The 22,817-nt window shown below is 35.2% G+C and overlaps 1 protein-coding gene across 1 annotated transcript in view; it reads right to left on the reverse strand.

The window, feature by feature from the left end:
• Positions 1 to 9,920: 9,920 nt before the first annotated feature.
• ETAA1 (ETAA1 activator of ATR kinase) overlaps positions 9,921 to 22,817 on the reverse strand; it is a 13,753-nt gene continuing 856 nt past the window's right edge. The window contains exons 2-6 of the mRNA XM_007464093.1: positions 21,690 to 21,818; positions 21,340 to 21,416; positions 18,141 to 18,253; positions 15,834 to 17,881; positions 9,921 to 10,204 (exon numbers count right to left, since the gene is read on the reverse strand). Of these exons, the coding sequence (XP_007464155.1) occupies positions 10,077 to 10,204; positions 15,834 to 17,881; positions 18,141 to 18,253; positions 21,340 to 21,416; positions 21,690 to 21,818 (2,495 nt within the window). The 3' untranslated portion in view covers positions 9,921 to 10,076. The remainder of the gene's footprint in view (positions 10,205 to 15,833; positions 17,882 to 18,140; positions 18,254 to 21,339; positions 21,417 to 21,689; positions 21,819 to 22,817) is intronic.

Here is a 22,817-nt window from a genome sequence, read left to right on the forward strand (position 1 = left end):
GTTCAGGGAATCAGAGTCAAAATGCTTCAAGTCAGGCAAGGCAGACTCTCTGCCACCAGAATCTATTTAAATTCATCTGACATTTAACAAGTAACCACTGAATATCAGCATTGGATAGACAGAGATGAGTAAGGTGCCTCTGTTTTCAGGAACTTAAAAATTAGTGATAACAGAGTATAATGATATAAGCAGTGTTTCCCAAGGTGTGGTACATGCATGCATACCACTGTCTGTAATAAGCAATCCAAGTTTTCCTGGGATCAGAATTGACTGTTTGCAGCAAAAAAGAGTAATGATAGGCTCTATTCTGTAGACTTTCCTGCAATAATGGCATTACTATCATCAGTTTATCTGCAGCCAACCTTTAGATTCATGAACAGCAGCAGAGCTTGAGATGGAATAGAACTGCCAGACCTACCAGCTGCTGTCCCTTCCCTGTGTGAAAACAGATTCCCTAGAGATTGAAAAAAGCCAAGCTAGACACACTATCTATGCAGTACTCTGTGTTCATTAATGGGCTACTCAACACCTACTGTTTCCAACAACAGCTAAAAAAGAGGAATCAGACGGGCAACCCGAGGAACCAAGATGGCGGAGCAGAAGAACGTGCTGTCACTCCCTCTTGTGAGAACACCAGAATCACACTAGCTGCTGGACAATCATCAACAGGAAGACACAAACCCGCCAAAAAAGATACCCCACATCCAAAGACAAAGGAGTAGCCACAATGAGACGGTGGGAGGAGCTCAATCACAGTAAAATCAAATCCCATAACTGCTGGATGGGTGACTCACAGACTGGGGAACACTTATACCACAGAAGTCCACCCACTGGAGTGAAGGTTCTGTGACCCACATCAGGCTTCCCAACCTGGGGGTCCAGCAACAGGAGGAGGAATTCCTAGAGAATCACACTTTGAAGCCTAGTGGGAATTGAGTGCAGGACTTTGACAGGACTGGGTGGAAAAGAGACTCCACTCTTGGAGGACACACACAAAGTAGTGTGCACATCAGGATCCAGGGGAAGGAGCAGTGACCCCAGGGGAGACTGAACCAGACATACCTGCTAGTGTTGGAGGGTCTCCTGCAGAGGCGGGGGGTGGCTGTGGCTCACTGTGGGGACAAGGACACTGACAGCAGAAGCTCTGGGAAGTACTCCTTGGCATGAGCCCTCCCAGAGTCTGTCATTAGCCCTAACAAAGAGCCCAGGTAGGCTCCAGTGTTGGGTTGCCTCAGGGAACCCAGCCCCACCCATCAACTGTCAAGCTGATTAAAGTTTTACTGAACTCTGCCCACAAGAGCAATAGTAAGCTCTACCCAACACCTGTCCCACCCATCAAGAAACTTACACAAGCCTCTAAGATACCCTCATCCACCAGAGGGCAGACAGCAGAAGCAAGAAGAACTACAATCCTGCAGCCTGTGGAACAAAAACCATATTCACAGAAGACAGACAAGATGAAAAGGCAGAGGGCTATGTACCAGATGAAGGAACAAGAAAAAAAACCCAGAAAAACAACTAAATGAAGTGGAGATAGGCAATATTCCAGAAAAAGAATTAAGAATAATGATAGTGAAGATGATCCAGGACCTCGGAAAAAGAATGAAGGCAAAGATCGAGAAGATGCAAGAAATGTTTAACAAAGATATAGAAGAATTAAAGAACAAAGAAACAGAGATGAAGAATACAATAACTGAAATGAAAACTACACTAGAAGGAATCAATAACACAATAACTGAGGCAGAAGAACAGACAAGTGACCTGGAAGACAGAATAGTGGAATTCACTGCTGCAGAACAGAAAAAAGAATGAAAAGAAATGAAGACGGCCTAAGAGACCTCTGGGACAAAATTAAACGCAACAACATTCGCATTATAGGGGTTCCAGAAGGAGAAGAGAGAGAGAAAGGACCAGAGAAAGTATTTGAAGAAATTATAGTTGAAAACTTCCTTAACATGGCAAAGGAAATAGCCACCCAAGTCCAGAAAGTGCAGCGAGTCCCATACAGGATACACCCAAGGAGAAACACGCCGAGACACATAGTAATCCAACTGGCAAAAATTAAAAACAAAGAAAAATTACTGAAAGCAGCAAGGGAAAAATGAAAAATAACATACAAGGGAACTCCCATAAGGTTAACAACTGATTTCTCAGCAGAAACTCTACAAGCCAGAAAGGAGTGGCATGATATACTTAAAGTGATGAAAGGGAAGAACCTACAACCAAGATTACACTACCTGGCAAGGATCTCATTCAGATTCCATGGAGAAATCAAAAGCTTTACAGACAAGCAAAAGCTAAGAGAATTCAGCACCACCAAACCAGCTCTACAACAAATGCTAACGGAACTTCTCTGAGTGGGAAACACAAGAGAAGAAAAGGATCTACAAAAACAAACACAAAACAATTAAGAATATGGTCATAAGAATATACATATCGATAATTACCTTAAACGTGAATGGATTAAATGCTCCAACGAAAAGACACAGGCTTGCTAAATGGATACAAAAACAAGACCCATACATATGCTGTCTACAAGAGACCCACTACAGACCTAGGGACACATACAGACTGAAAGTGAGGGGACGGAAAAAGATATTCCATCCAAATGGAAATCAAAAGAAAGCTGGAATAGCTATACTCATATCAGATAAAATAGACTTTAAAATAAAGAATGTTACAAGAGACAAGGAAGGACACTACATAATGATCAGGGCATCAATCCAAGAAGATATAACAATTATAAATATATATGCACCCAACATAGGAGCACCTCAATACATAAGGTAACTGCTAACAGCTATAAAAGAGGAAATCGACAGTAACACAGTAATAGTGGAGGACTTTAACACCTCACTCACACCAATGGACAGATCATCCAAAATGAAAATAAATAAGGAAACAGAAGTTCTAAATGACACAACAGACCAGATACATTTAACTGATATCTATAGGACATTCCATCCAAAAACAGCAGATTATACTTTCTTCTCAAGTGCACATGGAACATTCTCTAGGACAGATCACATCTTGGGTCATAAATCAAGCCTCAGTAAATTTAAGAAAAGTGAAATCATAACAAGCATCTTTTCTGACCACAACGCCATGAGATTAGAAATGAATTACAGGGAAAAAAACGTAAAAAACACAAACACATGGAGGCTACACAATACGTTATTAAACAACCAAGCGATCAGTGAAGAAATCAAAGAGGAAATAAAAAAATACCTAGACAAATGACAATGAAAACATGATGATCCATAACCTATGGGATGCAGCAAAAGCAGTTCTAAGAGGGAAGTTCATAGCTATACAAGCCTACCTCAAGAAACAAGAAAAAATCTCAAGTAAACAATCTAACCTTACACCTAAAGGAACTAGAGAAAGAAGAACAAACAAAACCCAAAGTTAGCAGAAGGAAAGAAATCATAAATATCAGAGAAGAAATAAATGAAATAGAAACAAAGAAAACAATAACAAAGATTAATAAAACTAAAAGCTGGTTCTTTGAGAAGATAAGCAAAATTGATAAACCATTAGCAGGACTCATCAAAAAAAAAAGAGGGAGCGGACTGAACTCAATAAAATTAGAAATGAAAAAGGGGAAGTTACAACAGACACCACAGAAATACAAAGCGTCCTAAGAGAGTACTACAGGCACCTCTATGGCAATAAAATGGACAACCTGGAAGAAATGGACAAATTCTTAGAAAGGTATAACCTTCCAAGACTGAAACAGGAAGAAACAGAAAATATGAACAAACCAATCAAAAGTAGTGAAACTGAAACTGTGCTTAAAAATCTTCCAACAATCAAAAGTCCAGGAAGAGATGGCTTCACAGGCGAATTCTATCAAACATTTAGAGAAGGGCTAACACCCATCCTTCTCAAACTCTTCCAAAAAATTACAGAGGAAGAAACACTCCAAAAGTCATTCTATGAGACCACCATCACCCTGATCACAAAACCATACAAAGATACTACAAAAAAAGAAAATTACAGACCAATATCACTGATGAATACAGATGCAATAATCCTCAACAAAATACTAGCAAACAGAATCCAACAACACATTAAAAGGATCATACACCATGATCAAGTGGGATTTATCCCAGGGATGCAAGGATTCTTCAATATACGCAAATCAATCAATGTGATACACCATATTAACAAACTGAAGCAGAGAAACCATATGATCATCTCAAAAGATGCAGAAAACGCTTTCGACAAAATTCAACACCCATTTATGATAAAAACTCTCCAGAAAGTGGGCACAGAGGCAACCTACGTCAACATAATAAAGGCCATATACAACAAACCCACAGCAAACATCATTCTCAATGTTGAACAACTGAAAACATTTCCTCTAAGATCAGGAACGAGACAAGGATGTCCACTCTCACTACTACTATTCAACATAGTTTTTGAAGTCCTAGCCACAACAATCAGAGAAGAAAAAGAAATAAAAGGAATACAAATTGGAAAAGAAGTAAAACTGTCACTGTTTGCAGATGACATGATACTATACATAGAGAATCCTAAAAATGCCACCAGAAAACTACTAGAGCTAATCAATGAATTTGGTAAAGTTGCAGGATACAAAATTAATGCACAGAAATTTCTTGCATTCCTATACACTAATGATGAAAAATCTGAAAGAGAAATTAAGGAAACACTCCCATTTACCACTGCAACAAAAAGAATAAAATACCTAGGAATAAAACTACCTAGGGAGACAAAAGACCTGTATGCAGAAAACTATAAGACACTGACGAAAGAAATTAAAGATGATACAAATAGATGTAGAGATATACCATGTTCTTGGATTGGAAGAATCAACATTGTGAAAATGACTATACTACCCAAAGCAATCTACAGATTCAATGCAATCCCTATCAAACTACCAATGGATTTTTTACAGAACTAGAACAAATCATCTTAAAATTTGTATGGAGACACAAAAGACCCCGAATAGCCAAAGCCGTCTTGAGGGAAAAAAACCGAGCTGGAGGATGAGGCTCCCTGACTTCACACTACATTACAAAGCTACAGAAATCAAGACAATATGGTACTGACACAAAAACAGAAACACAGATCAATGGAACAAGATAGAAAGCCCAGAGGTAAACCCACGCACCTATGATCAACTAATCTATGACAAAGGAGGCAAAGATATACAATGGAGAAAAGACAGTCTCTTCAATAAGGGGTGCTGGGAAAACTGGACAGCTACATGTAAAAGAGTGAAAGAAGAACACTCCCTAACACCATAAACAAAAATAAACTCAAAATGGATTCGAGACCTAAATGTAAGACTGGACACTATAAAACTCTTAGAGAAAGCATAGGAAGAACACCCTTTGACATAAAGCACAGCAATATCTTTTTTGATCTACCTCGTACAGTAATGGAAATAAAAACAAAAATAAACAAATGGGACCTAATGAAACTTAAAAGCTTTTGTACAGCAAAGAAAACCATAAACAAGACGAAAAGACAAGCCTCAGAATGGGAGAAGATATTTGCAAATGAATCAATGGACAAAGGATTAGTCTCCAAAATATATAAACAGCTCGTGCAGCTCAATATTAAAGAAACAAACAACTGAATCCAAAAATGGGCAGAAGACCTAAATAGACATTTTTCCAAAGACATACAGATGGCCAAGAAGCACATGAAAAGCTGCTCAACATCACTAATTATTAGAGAAATGCAAATCAAAACTACAATGAGGTATCACCTCACACCACTTAGAATGGGCACCATCAGAAAATCTACAAACAACAAATTGCTGGAGAGGGTGTGGTGAAAAGGGAACCCTCTAACACTGTTGGTGGGAATGTAAACTGATACAGCCACTATGGAGAACAGTATGGAGGTTCCTTAAAAAACTAAAAATAGAATTACCAAATGATCTTGCAATCCCACTACTGGGCATATACCCAGAGAAAACCATAATTCAAAAAGACACATGCGAGGCTTCTCTGGTGATGCAGTGGTTGAGAGTCTGCCTGTTGATGCAGGGGACACGGGTTCGTGCCCCAGTCCAGGAAGATCCCACATGCTGCGGAGCGGCTAGGTCCGTGAGCCATGGCCGCTGAGCCTGCGCGTCTGGAGCCTGTGCTCCGCAACAGGAGAGGCCACAACAGTGAGAGGCCCCCATATCGCAAAAAGAAAAAAAAAAAAAGACACATGCACCCCAATGTTCATTGCAGCACTATTTACAATAGCCAGGTCATGGAAGCAACCTAAATGCCCATCGACAGACAAATGGATAAAGAAGTTGTGGTACATATATACAATGGAATATTACTCAGCCAAAAAAAGGAATGAAATTGAGTCATTTGTTGAGACGTGGATGGATCTAGAGACTGTCATACAGCGTGAAGTAAGTCAGAAGAAGAAAAACAAATATCGTATATTAACGCATGTATGTGGAACCCAGAAAAATGGTACAGATGAACCGGTTTGCAGAGCAGAAGTTGAGACACAGATGTAGAGAACAAATGTATGGACACCAAGGAGGGAAAACCACGGTGGGGTGGGGATGGTGGTGTGCTGAATTGGGCGATTGGGATTGACATGTATACACTGATGTGTATAAAATTGATGACTAATAAGAACCTGCAGTATAAAAAAACAAACAAAAAAACCCCACTAATACTAAACTTTCTTTCGGTTATTTGTATGGAAATATGTTAATATAACTGTTTCAGACATTACATGAAATTTCTAAAAATCTTATATGTTCTGGTATAATGTTATAAGTCATAACTCTAGTTATCACTTTAAAATGTATATCTCAGAAATAACTAAATTTCCTTGTCAATTGCATTATTATGAACTGTCATCAAATCTTTAACTGTGGTGATTTTTAAGTCTTTTGTCATTTACAGACAGTCCTGGGTGTACTCTGATGCTTTCGCAAAAATGTTCCTATAAAAGGGTTTCATCTTCAAGGAATTCATGGAAAAGACTCTGACAAGTACAGGTTTCTGGTAACTGACTATACTGCTGAACTGAATGAATAAGCGTTTTCAGAACTCTAATGGAAAACTGATGAATTCATAAAAGTGCTAATAAAAGATCAAGATGAAAAGAAATTAATTAGATGGGACTGAGTGACCTAATGAGGATGATTATAATTTTTTTGACTTTCTGTTTGAATAAAAGAAAAAGAAAATTCCACAAGGACTCAGAGGCAAAAAATATACAAATCAATTCTCACTGCAAAGTAAAGGAGCTGTTACAGTGGAGGATTCCTGGACTGAATGTCAATATGATGACATAGTATGAGTGTGTTTAGTGTTTGGTAATTGCAATCATTGTTGCTTTTGCTGTGGTCATCCATTTACAATGCTTGGTGTCAGTCTATTTGTCTCTTGTAAAAATAAAATAGTGTGTGTGTGTGTGAAAAAAAAAGCAAAAAAACGGGCAACCCAACAGAACAGGGTCTATACAAGCAACTCACAACTGAGGAAATTCAGATGGTATATAAACATATGAAAAAGGGCTCTACTTTACTAGTAGTAGGGAAATTGCCAATTAAAACCACAATAAGATGTTAGTACACACCCAACAGATTGTCAAGCATTTTAAAGTGTGATGGAACTGTAAAAGGTGCACTTTTATAGGAAACAGCTTGGCATTATCTAATGACATTAAGGATATGTACTCTCTATGACACAGAGGTGCAAATACATGTCTGTCTGAGCCATCCCTCAGGATAGGCTGGCTGCAGTTTAATCCAGGCCAGTGCAGGGATTTCCCTAAATAGTTCAGTTGGTGTATATATCCTGAACCTCAGTAATCTGACCATTGAAAGCCCATTTTTAACATTCACAAGCTCATAACAAGCACCAATTTTGCAACTGAAAAGACATTTTAAATGTTCATTATACAAATTAGCAAAGTCTCAAGTGTTGATCAGAGATAATACAGATGAACAACCAGAGTGAGGCCTTCTAAACAAATGCCAGCTCACTGTCCTTGCTGTGGGAATTCTCAATTAGAACAACTTGTTGTCCTAGGTGTCAATTAAAATCAACCCACCGATGTTGGTCAAAAGGTACATACTTTCAGTTATGAATAAATTCTGAGAATCTAAAAAAAATAAAAAGAAGAGGAATCAGGATAGAAAAGGAAACTGAAGAGCATGTTCAGGCTCAGATTTGCTGAGCCACTCTTCCACCCCCATCCCTAAGTACTATAAGTGAGCCTTTAAAGAGAAAAGGAGTCATTTTAAAGAAAACTGCTAAGTAAACAGTAGCATAGGCTGTATTGAGAATATGACAAAATTATGGAAGAGATTCAAACAAAGAACTTTTAGAAATATTACTAGCATACATATACAACTGAATAACATATAAGGCATTATAGAACTGTCCAACAAAAGATACAAGAAACAAGTACCACAATGATAAGAGAAAAGAAATCAATTCCAGTAGGGATGGTCGGGTACAACTGTCAAAGCAACTGAAATTTATTGGGCTGAGTCTTAATGATTGGACACAATAGGCTAAAGACATTCTAGAGAAATCAAGTGGTAGGCGGGGGGAGCTTAAGCAAAAGTAGAGATATCCAAAGAGTAGTAGGAACACAGTGAAGCCATTTTAGAAAAAGATAAAGATTCTCAGCTCTTCATTTTCTTACATAGAAAAACTACCTATATTTATTTAGATACTTTTTTATATATTCTTCGGCAAATAATAAATATTACCTAGAATATGTTACTCCACTGTATATATGAAAATACAATTTTCAAAATTATGTATCTCTATAGAGCAATACCTTAAAATGCATTTAATTACTTTAATATTATCATAGCTCTAAGATACCTGAATAGTGGTGAACACCCTCATAGGTGTTTCACATTTATAACTTTCGTCAGGTCTCCTAAAACCATTTGGGATAAATAAAGCATTCTTACCATCCTTATGCCCTCAGCTAAGATTTTTACTTCTGGCTTCGCAAATTCCAAACAAGCAAAAATTAAAAAGAGAGTAACAGAGAAGAACAAATTAGCAAAGTCAGTAAATTAATCAAGGGAAAATTACATAGTTATAGGAAAATTGAAAAAGATTCTCATTTTTTATACCCTGGAATGGTTAATTCTTTAATACAAGAAACAATAAGCATTATTATCAGTCGCTTAATGTATTTTAGTTACTTTTTTTAAGTTTTATACTATAAAATAATTAATGCGCCCACAAACAAGTTATTTTATGTACTAATTAATACTCTGAAGCAAATGGTACCATTTGCCTAGGTATCCACTAGAATGAAAGAAATCATTCTAATCCTAGCACAGCTCCAACTTGCCTTCTGACTTTCGGAATAACAGTATTCATTTCTCACCTATACAGTGAAGAAGCTGGACCAGATGATATCTAAAGTTTCTGACAGTTGTAAATGTTACTGATGGTACACTACTTATATAGCTAATCCACATTCTTCTTTCAAAACTAAACTTCTTAAATCAGCATTTTCCCTAAAAATGGTGGGAAGTTTCCAAAATGTATTACATTTTAGAAAATTTTAAATTCACATCTATTACAAACTAGGAATTGAAAATAGTAATTTTCTTATGAAGTCCTTTATTTCCTACCAATCATGTTCCTAAGAATATGGAAGTATTAATTAAAATTCAGAAATGTATAAAAACCATAAGGAACAGTTATTGAAAAAAGTTATAAAGAAATAATCTCTATTAGTTAAGTTGAAGCTTTGTATTAGGAAAAGAATTACTACAATAAAAGTTAAGTGGATTATCTATTCTTTGATGATCCTCTGCAGTCACAGTATTTAAAAATAAAACTACTTTACTCTGTATGATTCTACTACGTAATTGCTAACTTTCCTGAATTTCCAAAACTTACATGCAATTACTTTCACATACATCTCCAAGGAAAGGTTTCACTGACCACTGTAAACACTGATTTATTAAATAAAGTAGAAGTCCATGCTTTATAACTCAGCATTAAATTTCTCATAGAGAAATCAAGAAAAAATATTTCCTATCATAGATAGTTATCAACTGTCTTTGTTACCTCCCAAGTAACATTTCATTAAAGAAATCAAGTTAAGTGGGAGCTGTTTTTCTTTACAGATGATGCCTGTGCTTTGGCCATTCTTCGAACCAGCGCTTCTTGTCTTTTTCTCTGAATTTCTTCAGGAGAATACTTTCTATTTTTCTCTTCTTCCTCTAAAAATGAAACCAAATATAGATATTAGCTTTACAGACTATATAGTCGTTCTGAATAAATTTTAATCTTTACTTTTTTATTACCCAGATTTGCTACATTGGTTTCGTTATTAAACTATACTTTACTAAATATAAGACTACAAGTACAGATACAGTACAGTACAAGGCTCTAGGCCAAAATAAAATCAAGCACTGATCAATCTGTTTGATGCACTCTTTTCACAGTGAGATAAAATCCATTTGATTAAAACTTGCACATTTTGACTACCCAGCAAATAATTTTTGTGAACAATGACATCTAATTTATATAACCAATAAATGAATATATTTTAAAAACAAATTGGAATTTTAAATGTCATATAAATTGTAATAGAAAAGTAGTCAAAATATAATGGATTAAATTAGATACCAATACCTCAAAGAGTATATTTTTACTATAAGATATCCTATGTTAATATTCCTACTCCTACTTTTTTCCCTCTATAGAACTCCAAGATTTTCATTTCAGCTATCCAGGAAAAATATTTTGGAGCAATAGAGTGAAATCTATCATGTCAATAAACATGTAACTCACTGTCAGATATTATATTTTTATTCGGAAGATATATTTTCTACAAACATTGGAAAACTATTTCAAGAAGCAGGATATCTGAATAAAATTTTCAATATGAATGTCTTTTAATATATAAAATATGAAGCATTCTGATACATTCTTATGCAACACACTTTAGTGTATACTTCAGATAAGCCTACTATAAAATAAACAATGTTTTAAATTAGATAAATGAAAATGAGAAAGTTCTATTTTAATAACACATCCAATTCTGCCTCTACCAAAATTCGGACTTCTAACAAAACTAATGGGCTAAAATATTAGATTATCTATGTAATGCTATAAAAATCAAACTTTAAAATTAGCAAACCTATTTTTTCATTTAAATAATGTTTTAAAATCAAGCCCATCATCCTAATACATATTTAAGTGACCATGTATTGGTAAAACTGTTTATGTTGTAAAATCTACCTTTCAGAGAAATAAGTAAGAATTTGTAGCACTGTCAGCAGAGAAATATTATTTACACTGACATCTAGATAGAGGTTCAGAATTTAGTGGTTATGACATTTCTCTTGTTAACTAAGGTAGATATTTACTCAAAATATACAATCTTTCCTTCCTCAGTATAATCAGAAATGAGAGGTGTTCAGGGTAAGAGACATATATCTCAAACTCCCTGGATGATTCTGTTGCCTTTTATTTTCTAAATCATTTATCTCACAGACTGTAGCTATTTTTTCTTAGAGAATAATACTAAAATGTACTTTAAAATTAGCTTGACTGGGCTTCCCTGGTGGCGCAGTGGTTGAGAGTCCGCCTGCCGATGCAGAGGACACAGGTTTGTGCCCCAGGTCTGGGAAGATCCCACATGCCGTGGAGCGGCTGGGCCCGTGAGCCATGGCCGCTGAGCCTGCACGTCCAGAGCCTGTGCTCCGCAACAGGAGAGGCCACAAGAGTGAGAGGCCCGTGCGCAAAAAAAAATAAAAAATAAAATAAAATAAAATTAGCTTGACTAATTTATCTATTATTTTAGTCTGAAAGCTGAGAAACACAAGAAACTCAGAATACACACACACACAATTTACATTCAGTTGACCATAAATTTGGAAGGAAAATAGGTTAATAATCCACGATGGCAGAAAAGAACATAGTTCCCTAAAACTGGCCTTACAGCTGGTTTTGTGATATTAATAAAGTCTCATTAGGCAAATCTGATTTCAAGAGAGTCATTCATGTCTCCCATCAGCACTTCCTTTAACACAATCTGCAATAAAAATACATAGCAAGGTCTCAAACTATTGCAAGGTACAAAGCAAGAGTGGCTCTTTTTAATCTTAATTCCAAAGCAGGGGTCAGGAAACTTTTTTCTTCTGTAAGAGGCCAGAAAGTATGTTAACCTTTAAGAGGCATGTGATTTCTTGTTGCAACTGTTCAGTTCTGCCCTTGCAGCATGAAAACAGCAATGGATGATATATAAGTAAATGATGTGGCTGTGTTCAAATAAAACTTTGTTTATGGACGATGAAGTATGAATTCCATATAGTTTTCAAAAGTCATGAAGTATTATTCTTCTTTTGATTTTTTTCAACCACTTAAAATGTGAAAGTGGGACTTCCCTGGTGGTGCAGTGGTTAAGAATCCACTTGGCAATGCAATGAACACGGGTTCGATCCCTGGTCCAGGAAGATCCCACATGCTGCGGAGCAACTAAGCCCGTGCACCACAACTACTGAGCCTACGCTCTAGAGCCTGCGAGCCCCAACTACTGAGCCCACGCGCCCTAGAGCCCGTGTGCCGCAACTACTGGGCCTGCATTCTGCAACTACTGAAGCCTGCAAGCCTAGAGCCTGTGCTCTGCAATAACAGGAGCCAACCGCAATGAGAAGCCCGCGCACTGCAACTTAGAGTAGCCCCTGCTCACCGCAACTAGAGAAAGCCTGCTCGCAGCAATGAAGAACCAATGTGGCCAAAAATAAATAAATAAATAAAATGTGAAATTCATCTTAGTATGCTGGCTGTACAAAAGCAGGCTATACAGTCTGGATTTGGACAGGCCACAGTTAGCCAAGCCTAACTTAAAGCAATGAGGTCATTAGAAGGGTTTTGTTTCAAAGATATTTCCTGGAGAGCAGCTTGCTATACCAAAGTAAGAGGAAATAGAAACAACAGAAAATATCAACAATGTTAATATTAATTAGAATATTAGGCACTATCAATAAACTTAACAGAAAAATTGTAAAGTAAACTGAAAGGCAGATTATCCATCCATAAAAAAAATGCAGATAAGACAGGAGACAGGAGTTTTGGAAAAACTCAAATATTCCAGAGAGATTTAGTTTTTAATGGAATTACAACTATAAGTAAATAAATTCATGTTGGAAGCATGCTTCAATTAATTATACTTATTTAAACATAAACTTAAATGTTTAAAACTATTATAGACTGACAACAATTTTAAAGCTTCAAAATACCTAGTTTGACAATGTAGAGAAGTATTCATCGTCAGTGTTGATAAGAATATAAATTGATGCGATTGGGGGGACGATCTGGAGATATCCATCAAAATTTAAAACATTCTGAACCTTACATAAATTTTCAGTAATTAACGTACAATCACACAAGTGTGTGTAAATTTATGTAGAAGAATATTCACTGGAGGACTGTACTGTTGTTTATAATGCAAAAAAATGCAATCAAACTAAACCTCCATCAACAGAGAAACAGTTAAATAAATTATGGTACATCCATATAATGACATACTATGTAGTCACTCAAAGGACTAAAGCAAATCTATACATACTAACAGGAAAAGATAGTTACAATGTATTAAGTGAAAGCAAAACCAAGCTGCCAGATAGTGTATACTATATAATTTCCCTGAGGAATGGTTGGAGGAAAGGAGAAATAGAGGACTTACCTTTTTACTTCAAATTAATCTATACTGTTTTCTTTATTTTTATAAAACTACATATTACTGTTACAGTTTTTTTTAAAGAGAATGATCACTTAAATAGGAAAGTTGTAGCAATAATGCCAACAAAAGCATCATCTAAACAGAAAACAATCGTGTTAAAAGAAACTAAAAACTCCCTTAACCATAGAAGCATTGATCTACATAACAGGTAAGAATCCTAATGTTTAGTCCCAAGTGAGGGAGACTGATTAAGGAAATCTATAATTACAAGCTAGCATAGTAAATGCTGTAACAGAAGTGAGCACTGGGTACTGGAGAAACCCAGAGAAGGCGAACCTTAATCACTCTGTGTGGTTAAAAACGCACTGGGTTTTAAAGGATAAACAGAAAAGAGCCAGCAGATTCGGCGTATGCATGTGGGGGCACTAGGTTTCTGGTGAAGAGCCCTGGGCATTAAGAAGCACATGTAGTTATGCCAGAAATATTCCCTTTTAAAAACTACTACAGTATCACTGAATGACAGACTTTTCACATTATATTGCATGATGTTCATTCAAATATTTATTAAACATCTAACTGGCAGCTGCTGTGGTAGGCCTAGGTATTCACTGATGAGACAGACAGTTATCAATATTTGATTGCAAACTGTGATAAAAGAAATGAAGGAAATAAGAGAGATGACTGAAAATAACAAGGAAAGCATTTATAGACTGTTGAAGGAAGGCATCTGTGAGATAGTAATATCAATACTGAAACTGAGACCTAAGGATAAAAAAGCACCAACTGGACTTCCCTGGTGGTGCAGCGGTCAAGAATCCACCTGCCAATGCAGGGGATACGGGTTCAAGCCCTGGTCTGGGAAGATCCCACATGCCACGGAGCAACTAAGCCCACGCACCACAACTACTGAGCCTGTGCTCTAGAGCCTGCAAGCCACAACTACTGAGCCCAAACACCACAACTACTGAAGCTCATGTGCCTAGAGCCCATGCTCTGCAACAAGAGAAGCCACCACAATGAGAAGCCCATGCTCCGCAACAAAAAGTAGCCCCCGCTCATCACAACTGGAGAAAGACCACGTGCAACAATGAAGACCCAACGCAGCCACAAATAAATACATAAATTAATTTTTTTTAAAAAAAGCACCAGCCAAAGGAGGGGTGGCGGTCACATGCTGGGAAGCAGTGTTAGCTGGGACTAGCAGTCAAAGCTCCTGAACTAGAAAAGAACCTATTCTGTTTGAGGAACTGAAGTACAGCTGGTGTAGCTGAAGCCTAATAGGTAAGGCAAAAAAAAGAGGACAGGAAGGTTAAGGAGAGATAATCCAGGGCCTTGTAGATCACAGGGTGAAGTCTGGATTTATTTGAAATATGACGGACAGTGGCTGAAGGTTGTCTTTAAGCAGACAAATGCCATATTTGTTTTTTATTTTTTCTCTTGTTTTAAAAGATGATTCTGCTGTTTGGAGACTAGAATTGACAGGGAACAGGTAAAAGAACTGCAGTAGTCCAGTCAGGAAACGTTGGCTTGCATAAGGGTGGTAGCAGGAGACAGTGAGAAAAATGGACAGTTTTCAGATATATTTTTTGAGGTAGAAACAATGGAACCTGATAGAAAGGAGAACTGGGGAAAAGAAGAACTGTAAAGAATCAAAGATCACAGGATGTACTGAGTAAGTAAATAACAACTCTAACCATCATAACTAACAGTTTTATATCAGATGGTATTCTAGCAAAGGCATTTAATTAGAATGCTCTAAATCTTCAAATATTGTTCACCTCAATATTCTGCTAAACACAGGAGTAAGATTATTCAAATTTTAAAACAATGAGATATTTAGTGAACACAAGGAATCTTCACACAGTAATACATGAATCTATAAGTAAAATTTTCCAGGAAATAATTCAGAAAACATTCAACACATACTTATTGAGTGCCTACTATACACTAGTCACTGTATTAAATGTTGGCAAAGAATTCGATGCAGTCTTTTCAAAATGTAAATCACCCAGTGTTTGTATATTCCAGCATCATTATTTTTAAGAATCACTTTAAGACTTCTAGTTAAACATCATAGTTTTTAACTTGTATGTTATGCAAATTCAATAAAACAAATAACTAGCTTGGTTACTTTTCAAAGAAAATTATTTCATACATACCTTTTGAAGTTTGTTTCAAAGATTCAGAAAATTTCACCAAAGACTGCTGTTGAACAGCCTTCCCACATAATGGGTTGACAGTTTTATTTTTCTGCAAACCCTGTGTGATTTTGGTACTAGAGATACTTCCTGTTATACAATTGTTATTAAACTGAGAAAGAATTTGAGAATTTTTTATCTTTGTAAACATGTACTTAGAAAATCTCACTGCTCTGTTAAGGTCACTCTGAGCTTCATCTGTTACGGTGCTATGAGATAGATGTGGAGGACTCAATTTCTTATTAGCAGCAATTTCTGTACTCATATGATCTGAACTCACATTCAAACTTGAACTTCCTGTAAGAACCGATTTGGAACTATTCACTTGTTTTGGAACATCAGTGTTATTCCAAGAGACATGCAGATTATTGATCTGACAATTTGAGTTCTTAGAATATATAGTCAGATTTGTCGTGGCACCTAAAAACCCTGGAGAATTTCCACAAATTTCCCTTTTCTCCATCTTCATTGATTTATTTATTTGTAAGCTATCTGTCAATGAAGATGTTTGCACTGAAATGCTGTTCTGATTCAAATGCTTTGATTGCACCAATTGACTTCCTTGTTTAGGTGTGGTAAACACATTTTTGGCTCCGTGTTTAGAACTATTATTGATCCCAAGTACACTTTCTGATGTCTTGCTGTCCACTCTAATGTCTTGTTCCTGAGTTAGTCTTTCAATATCATCACATGCTTGGTATAATAAATCATCATCTACATCATCTGCTTCCCAAGTATTCTCTAAGTGATGACAGGCTTTAACAATTTCATTGGTAAATGATGTATCATTCCAATCATCAAAGAAAGAACGAAGCTTTGATGAATTAGTCTGATTTGGGTTACAAACACTGGTTTTATTGCCCAAAGTTGCAGAGCCTAAAGGCTTGACATTAGTAGGTGCCTTCAAAGACTGATTAAAAATGGACTTATTTTTTTGTTCATTAGAACATCCTGGGTTCAAAGTAGACTTTTTTTCAGAAGCATTTACATTAGAAGTAAATTTAATATGAGTATCTTCATTTACTTTTGCCAGATTAGATGCAACTGCACAGTCTTGAATTTTGTCTTGAACAACAATTGTATTAAAAGATTTCTCCAATTTCATTTTATTTCCAGTGGATGATAATTTATTTGGTTTATCATTCGGCTTTGGTGAAAATCTGTATTTTGCAGCAGCTGTTAATTCACTGTTCCATGTCTTTGAAGGAAGATCTTGTAAAATTTTTGAATCTCTTAACCTGGTATCTAGACTTGTGTTCATTCCTGACTTACTTTTACCATTTTTACTGTTAAAGGTACAAATTTCCTTTGGATCAGTAATCTGGGCTGTTTCAGGGGCAGGGAGAAGTTCAGACATTTCAATATTTTGCATAACAAAAGGTTCATTACTTAGTAAGTTTTCCCAATCATCCTCAAAATCACTGGTAGTAAATGTATCACTGTGCTTATTAAAAGCTCCTGGTTCCTTAGTACAGGAAGTCACATATGATTTTGTCATTCCAGGATTATCTACTTGATGAGAAAGTGATCCTTGGGTTTTATTTGGTAGTTTTTCAGTGATCAGAGTTTCATTAGTAAAGATGTTCTCCTCTTTCAAAGCGTTTTTCTTTCCAAAGGTAGTACTACTGGTGTTCAAGAAAGCATCTGACAGATCTTGGCTTAACTGTCCACTACATTTCTGAGTAGAACCATCAAAAATGGCGATAAAGGCTGCTTCAGCATTTTGGTCAAATGGCTTCTGACTGCTAATTTGATCATTTACCACAAATATCCTGTTTTCTTTCACTGGCTTCTTTATCATAGCATTATCTATTTCAGGAACTATATCATGTAGTAACTGCATCTGTACATTATCTCTGTAATTATTTAAAGTCTCTGCTTCAGAAATCATCTGGATAAGATCATGATTTCCCTTGTTTTGCTCTTGAATCACATCTAGCTCTTCCATATTTTTATCAAATTGCTTAGCCAATTTCATAAGCTCCTCCTCCTGATTTTGTGATTTTAACCTATTAAACAAATATTTTAAAAATTACAACTAAGTAAAGTTCTAAGAGTCATAATATTCAGTTGTTAGTTAACATATTTTAATGTTAAAATTCAAGTTTTAACACATACTGATATTATAATTATTTTAAGTAAAAATTTTACATGTCAAAATTAAGGAAAATAATTTATAACCATTTTGACATATTCACAAAACCAAAACAGAATATTAAAAATATTTACTTCACTGAATGTCAGAAAAACTGCGAAGTTTGAACTTACTTTGTGCAGCTGAGTTTTGCTCTTGATTTTCCTTTTGCTACACTAGGAGTGCAAGGAATAGCAGTTGCACCAATCCACACGCCCAGCATGGAGTCTGTTGTTGGTTTCTCATCCTTTGGCAGAAGGGGAAAAAAAAAGAGGTGTAAAAGTACCAAAACCAACCAAACAAAAATCCACTTTAATTATGCTGAATTATTTTCTTAAAGCAATAATTTCTGGTAAGGTGATAGCTACTAAACAAACTCCAAAACAATGAGAAGATGGAGGACAGCTGCAAGAAGTAATCTATTTATGTTTCTGGGAATGAAAACAGTCAGAATTGGGAATTCCTTATTTCCAAAAAAATTTTGTTTTTAAGAATTTAATTAATTAGGAAATGCATATTCAATAGTAAAAGCACATGTTTTTATCAAAAGAAAACTGAACAACTTATTTCAGTTGCCATAAGATATTCATAAAATAAACATTAGTATCAGAAATAAACCATGTAGCAGGAATCATTAGTATTATGAATAAAGAGAGATACATATGGAGTTTTTTCTGTATCACCTGATTCTCCAAATTTTCCCTATCCCCATTATAACGCTTATCTAAAGTTGGGACAATCCACATTGACCTTAATTGACAACACTTAGGTAGAATTAATACAACTTAGAATTAAATCAGGACCAAGCTAGAGATAAGTGCAAGGTTAGAACTGATACTATGAATGAGGGATAAGAACAAAAAGTAAGTAGAGAAAGCAGGTAAAGAAGTTTAACTAGTATTAAGGCTAGAAAAAAGCCATTTTAGTCCTGGATCTTTCTGCTATACCCTTCAGTCACTTGATCATGCATAAAATTAGAGAATAAATCTGTGTATTAGTTACAAACCAAACCAATAAATTAAACAAGTTAATCACTTTCTACTCTATTTTTATAGTACTTAGAATGAGCATAAACAAGCAACTATCACACATATTAAAATAATCTTATCACTAGATTATAGATTACTTGAAGGCAAGGACTATTCCTGATAGTTCAGCATCTAGCAAAATGCTGAGCATAAAGATGTCAGTTCATGTTTATTCACTAGAAAGTTAGGTGAAAAGATACCTACAACTTGGTATTTCAAAATCCTCAATCAACAAGCAGTTTTCTTAGATGTCCAGTTGAACCTAGTAGATTTTAGCTTTGCAAAATGCCCAAGGAAAGCAATAATTTTGATTTTAGACGCAATACATATTTTCCCTTTTGTTTCAACAATCTTGAATTTAGGGAAAAATAACATTCTTAATGATTTAATTATGGATATTTTTTGGTCCATTTACTAAGTAATTTTAAATTCATTCCATTTTTAGAATATAAAAGTACGATAACTTTATACATCTAGTTATATATATACATGGGTCCTATGTATTTTTTATAGTTTTTTTTTATAGTATTTGTAAATGTTATATTTTTAAAATTTCCTCATCAATAATTACATAATTACAATCCAGGTGCTGTAAAAGGTATCTAAGCACATATCCTAGAGTATACTGTGCAGAGTTGTAAAAATGATGGAAAAATATACACCATCTTCAAAAAACAACATTGTACAAAAAGCATCCCTGAAGAAAGCAAAATGACTGACCAATTAAAAGTGCAAATTAAAAAAAATGTCATCTCTGGAACTATTAAGGTGACTTAAAATAATTATTTGAGGAGGATAACTCACCTAAAAATAAACAACATGAATATGTCATTCTGAGAAAATGACAAGTTCTTAAAAAGACCTTGGCATTACCAAAGATTTACGTGCTTTAAAAGTGCTCAGTTGAAAATGGTAATATTTAAACGCAACTAATTTCACTGTACTTTTTCTTATACACAAGTTACCACTTGCATACCGTTGCCATTTCTTTATGTGAGCTATTATTTCCAGCCCACTTAGGTAGAGTCCAATAATTTACTAGCTATCTTTTTATCACTATTGAGGCTGGCCAGCCCAAACACATTTTATTATGCTTCTTTCATGTGAAACCCACAATTAATGAAGATCTATTGTTAACTTATGAAGCAAGTAGTATATGGTATAAAGGCTATTTAACTAATGAACTGTATGTAAAATGCATTTCTATGACATACCAAACATGGAATGTAGAGCTAGCAGCAACAGAGTTGTTTTCACTGTGTTAGCTGTAATTCTGGATGGTTTATAGTTGCTAAGAAAAACTTTATTTCCTGTCTCCTCCACCTGGATGATGGTGATCCTTGCAACCACAGTTTGGGCCAGTGTCATCTATTGTTTATGGTCAACATATAGTCACTATCAAAGGGCATTTCAAGGAAAAATACTAAACTTCCTATGGAAAAGATACTAAGCAAAAATTGGGTGTTTTCTGGATTTAAATGTTGCTAAATAAGAAAAAGAGAAAGGAAAGAGGTCCAGAACAGAGGCTGACCTAAACTTATACTTCTCTTACACTCAAGCATTACAAGAGCTGAAATAAAGAAATTTTTAAATACAGTTCTGTTATAGCAAATAATTAACTATCATAATTAACTTTAACCTAGCATTTGTAGTGCTCTGTAGTTTACATAAATTTTTATCCAATTCAGTCATCATAATAATCCAAGAAAGAGAGCAATACAAGTAATAATTCTATTTTAATGGCTGAATGAACTAAAGTTCTGAGAGTTTAAGGGACTTGCTTAGGGTCATCCAGCATAGGAGGCAGACTGAGAACTAACTCCAAATCCAATGTTTTTTCCATTTTTATGTTTCTTGATGATATTATAAGCCAACAAGTATTAAGAAAAGCAGTTTCAATGAGGAAAAGGTGTGCTATAGACAGGAAAAAGAATATCCATCACCAAAAACTTAGAAGTTTAAACCTTTATTGTCTGATTCTACTCTTTTAGTAACTTGAAAAATGATACCATATATTGTTAAATAACATTAAAAACAAAATAAACACAAAGCTCTAGTTAAAAATCATCATTCTAAAAAAGTATATACATATGCTTAGGAAAATATATATTACCAATTTTAAATTATGGTCCTTTTTTCAAAACATGCATTTCAGTGGTAGAAAAGGTAAAAATAATCTTTGCTGCTTTGTTTTTAAAAAAGAGGATTGAATAAGACAAAATATTTTTCACATAAATGAACTATAAAAAAACTTAGTGGCATATTTTCACTGTTTTAAAATAAACTATATAATACTGATATTTACCTGAGGAGCAATGCGATTAACAATATGTGAGATTTCATCACTATCTGTGGTGTAAATCTGCTTTTTTCTTCCTTTACCTAAAGAAACAAAGACATTTCTATAAATTAAAAACAAAAAACTAATTTTTTAAAAATAGTGGTTACGTCTTAGAACACAATTTTAATTAGCATGGCTTAGATCACTGCGCATTCTGACATTACACGCGTATCACAGCAACATGATCACTTAATATTCTCGAAAAACATTTGGTGTATAAAAGTTCCTGATGTGGATATCTGACTGAAATTCTACAGTTAAATCCTAATCATTAATCAAATATTCACCCAGATAAAAATGTTTTAACAAATTACCTAACTGTTTCGTCATTGGAGAATTCTGATCCCAAAAGATATCATTCTGTCCATCTGGATCATTAGGAGAACTGAAGGCAGATGACAATAAATCCATTTGCAGCATTCTCTTTGGTGTTTCATACATTTCTACATAAAATAAGATTAAAATAACAATTGTTGCATTTTAAAGCATTACTTTACTTCATAATACCCCAATGTTAAATACCAGCTTAGACTAAATTTTTTTATAGTCCAATTATAAATTTCTTTCCCAGAGATGCTTATATTACTTTAGCCACAACTGAAATGTTTCACATAAAATCCCTGTAGTACTTCGTTAAGTTTGACATTGTAAATAGCAAGTATTTTAAGACAATCTAATAGCTCTATAGATGTACAATACTGTATAACCTAGTCATTCCATTCATTACCCCTGGAACTAGGAGGTTTGGGGAAGCACCTGTAATCTACAGACACATTTCAAAAATCAAAAGCATTTCAACAGAAACTTCAGAAAAAGTCTATGTTTAGCTTCCTTTTGCCAACTCTATCCAACTTACACTAATTACTTCAAAAAGCTTTAGTGAGCCATTTCTTGGTTTTGTCTAGTATCACTTTTTGTTTTTGTTTATTCTGCAATTGCTTTGTCAAACTAAAAACAAGTAAGGTAATAAAAGCTGTATTTTAAGAATACTCTAGGAAAGAGCTCTTATATGAGTTTCAATTCCTACCAGGATTTATTAGAAAAAATTGAACACCAAAAAGTGATCAGAATGAAATACTCAGGGGCCCTTGGTTTCCTACTATGAGGGACATTATACAAAGGAACTTCCGGTTTATTCATAACGAGTTGAGACATCACCAAGGCTTTGAGGATGGAGATAGCTATATATTCCAGACGGCCCCTTCTCTAAGTCAGATCAGGGCAAAAAGTTTAAGGGGAAATAATTCCCGTGGTAATAAGCAGAAGGCACAAGATATTATTTCTCCTCGCTCTGCCACTATTGATACCTGGAGGAGCAGCCTACAAATTAGCCTTCCTCCCTCCAACAGGTAAACCCCACAATCTATTCCTGTGGCAGGGGCGACAAATGGGTTGTCACGCCTAACAGGGCAGTGCTCACACTCGGGGATGAAAGCCCTGGG

The sequence above is a fragment of the Lipotes vexillifer genome, unplaced genomic scaffold (assembly GCF_000442215.2).
Source record: "Lipotes vexillifer unplaced genomic scaffold, Lipotes_vexillifer_v1.1 scaffold311, whole genome shotgun sequence".
Taxonomy (NCBI): domain Eukaryota; kingdom Metazoa; phylum Chordata; class Mammalia; order Artiodactyla; family Lipotidae; genus Lipotes; species Lipotes vexillifer.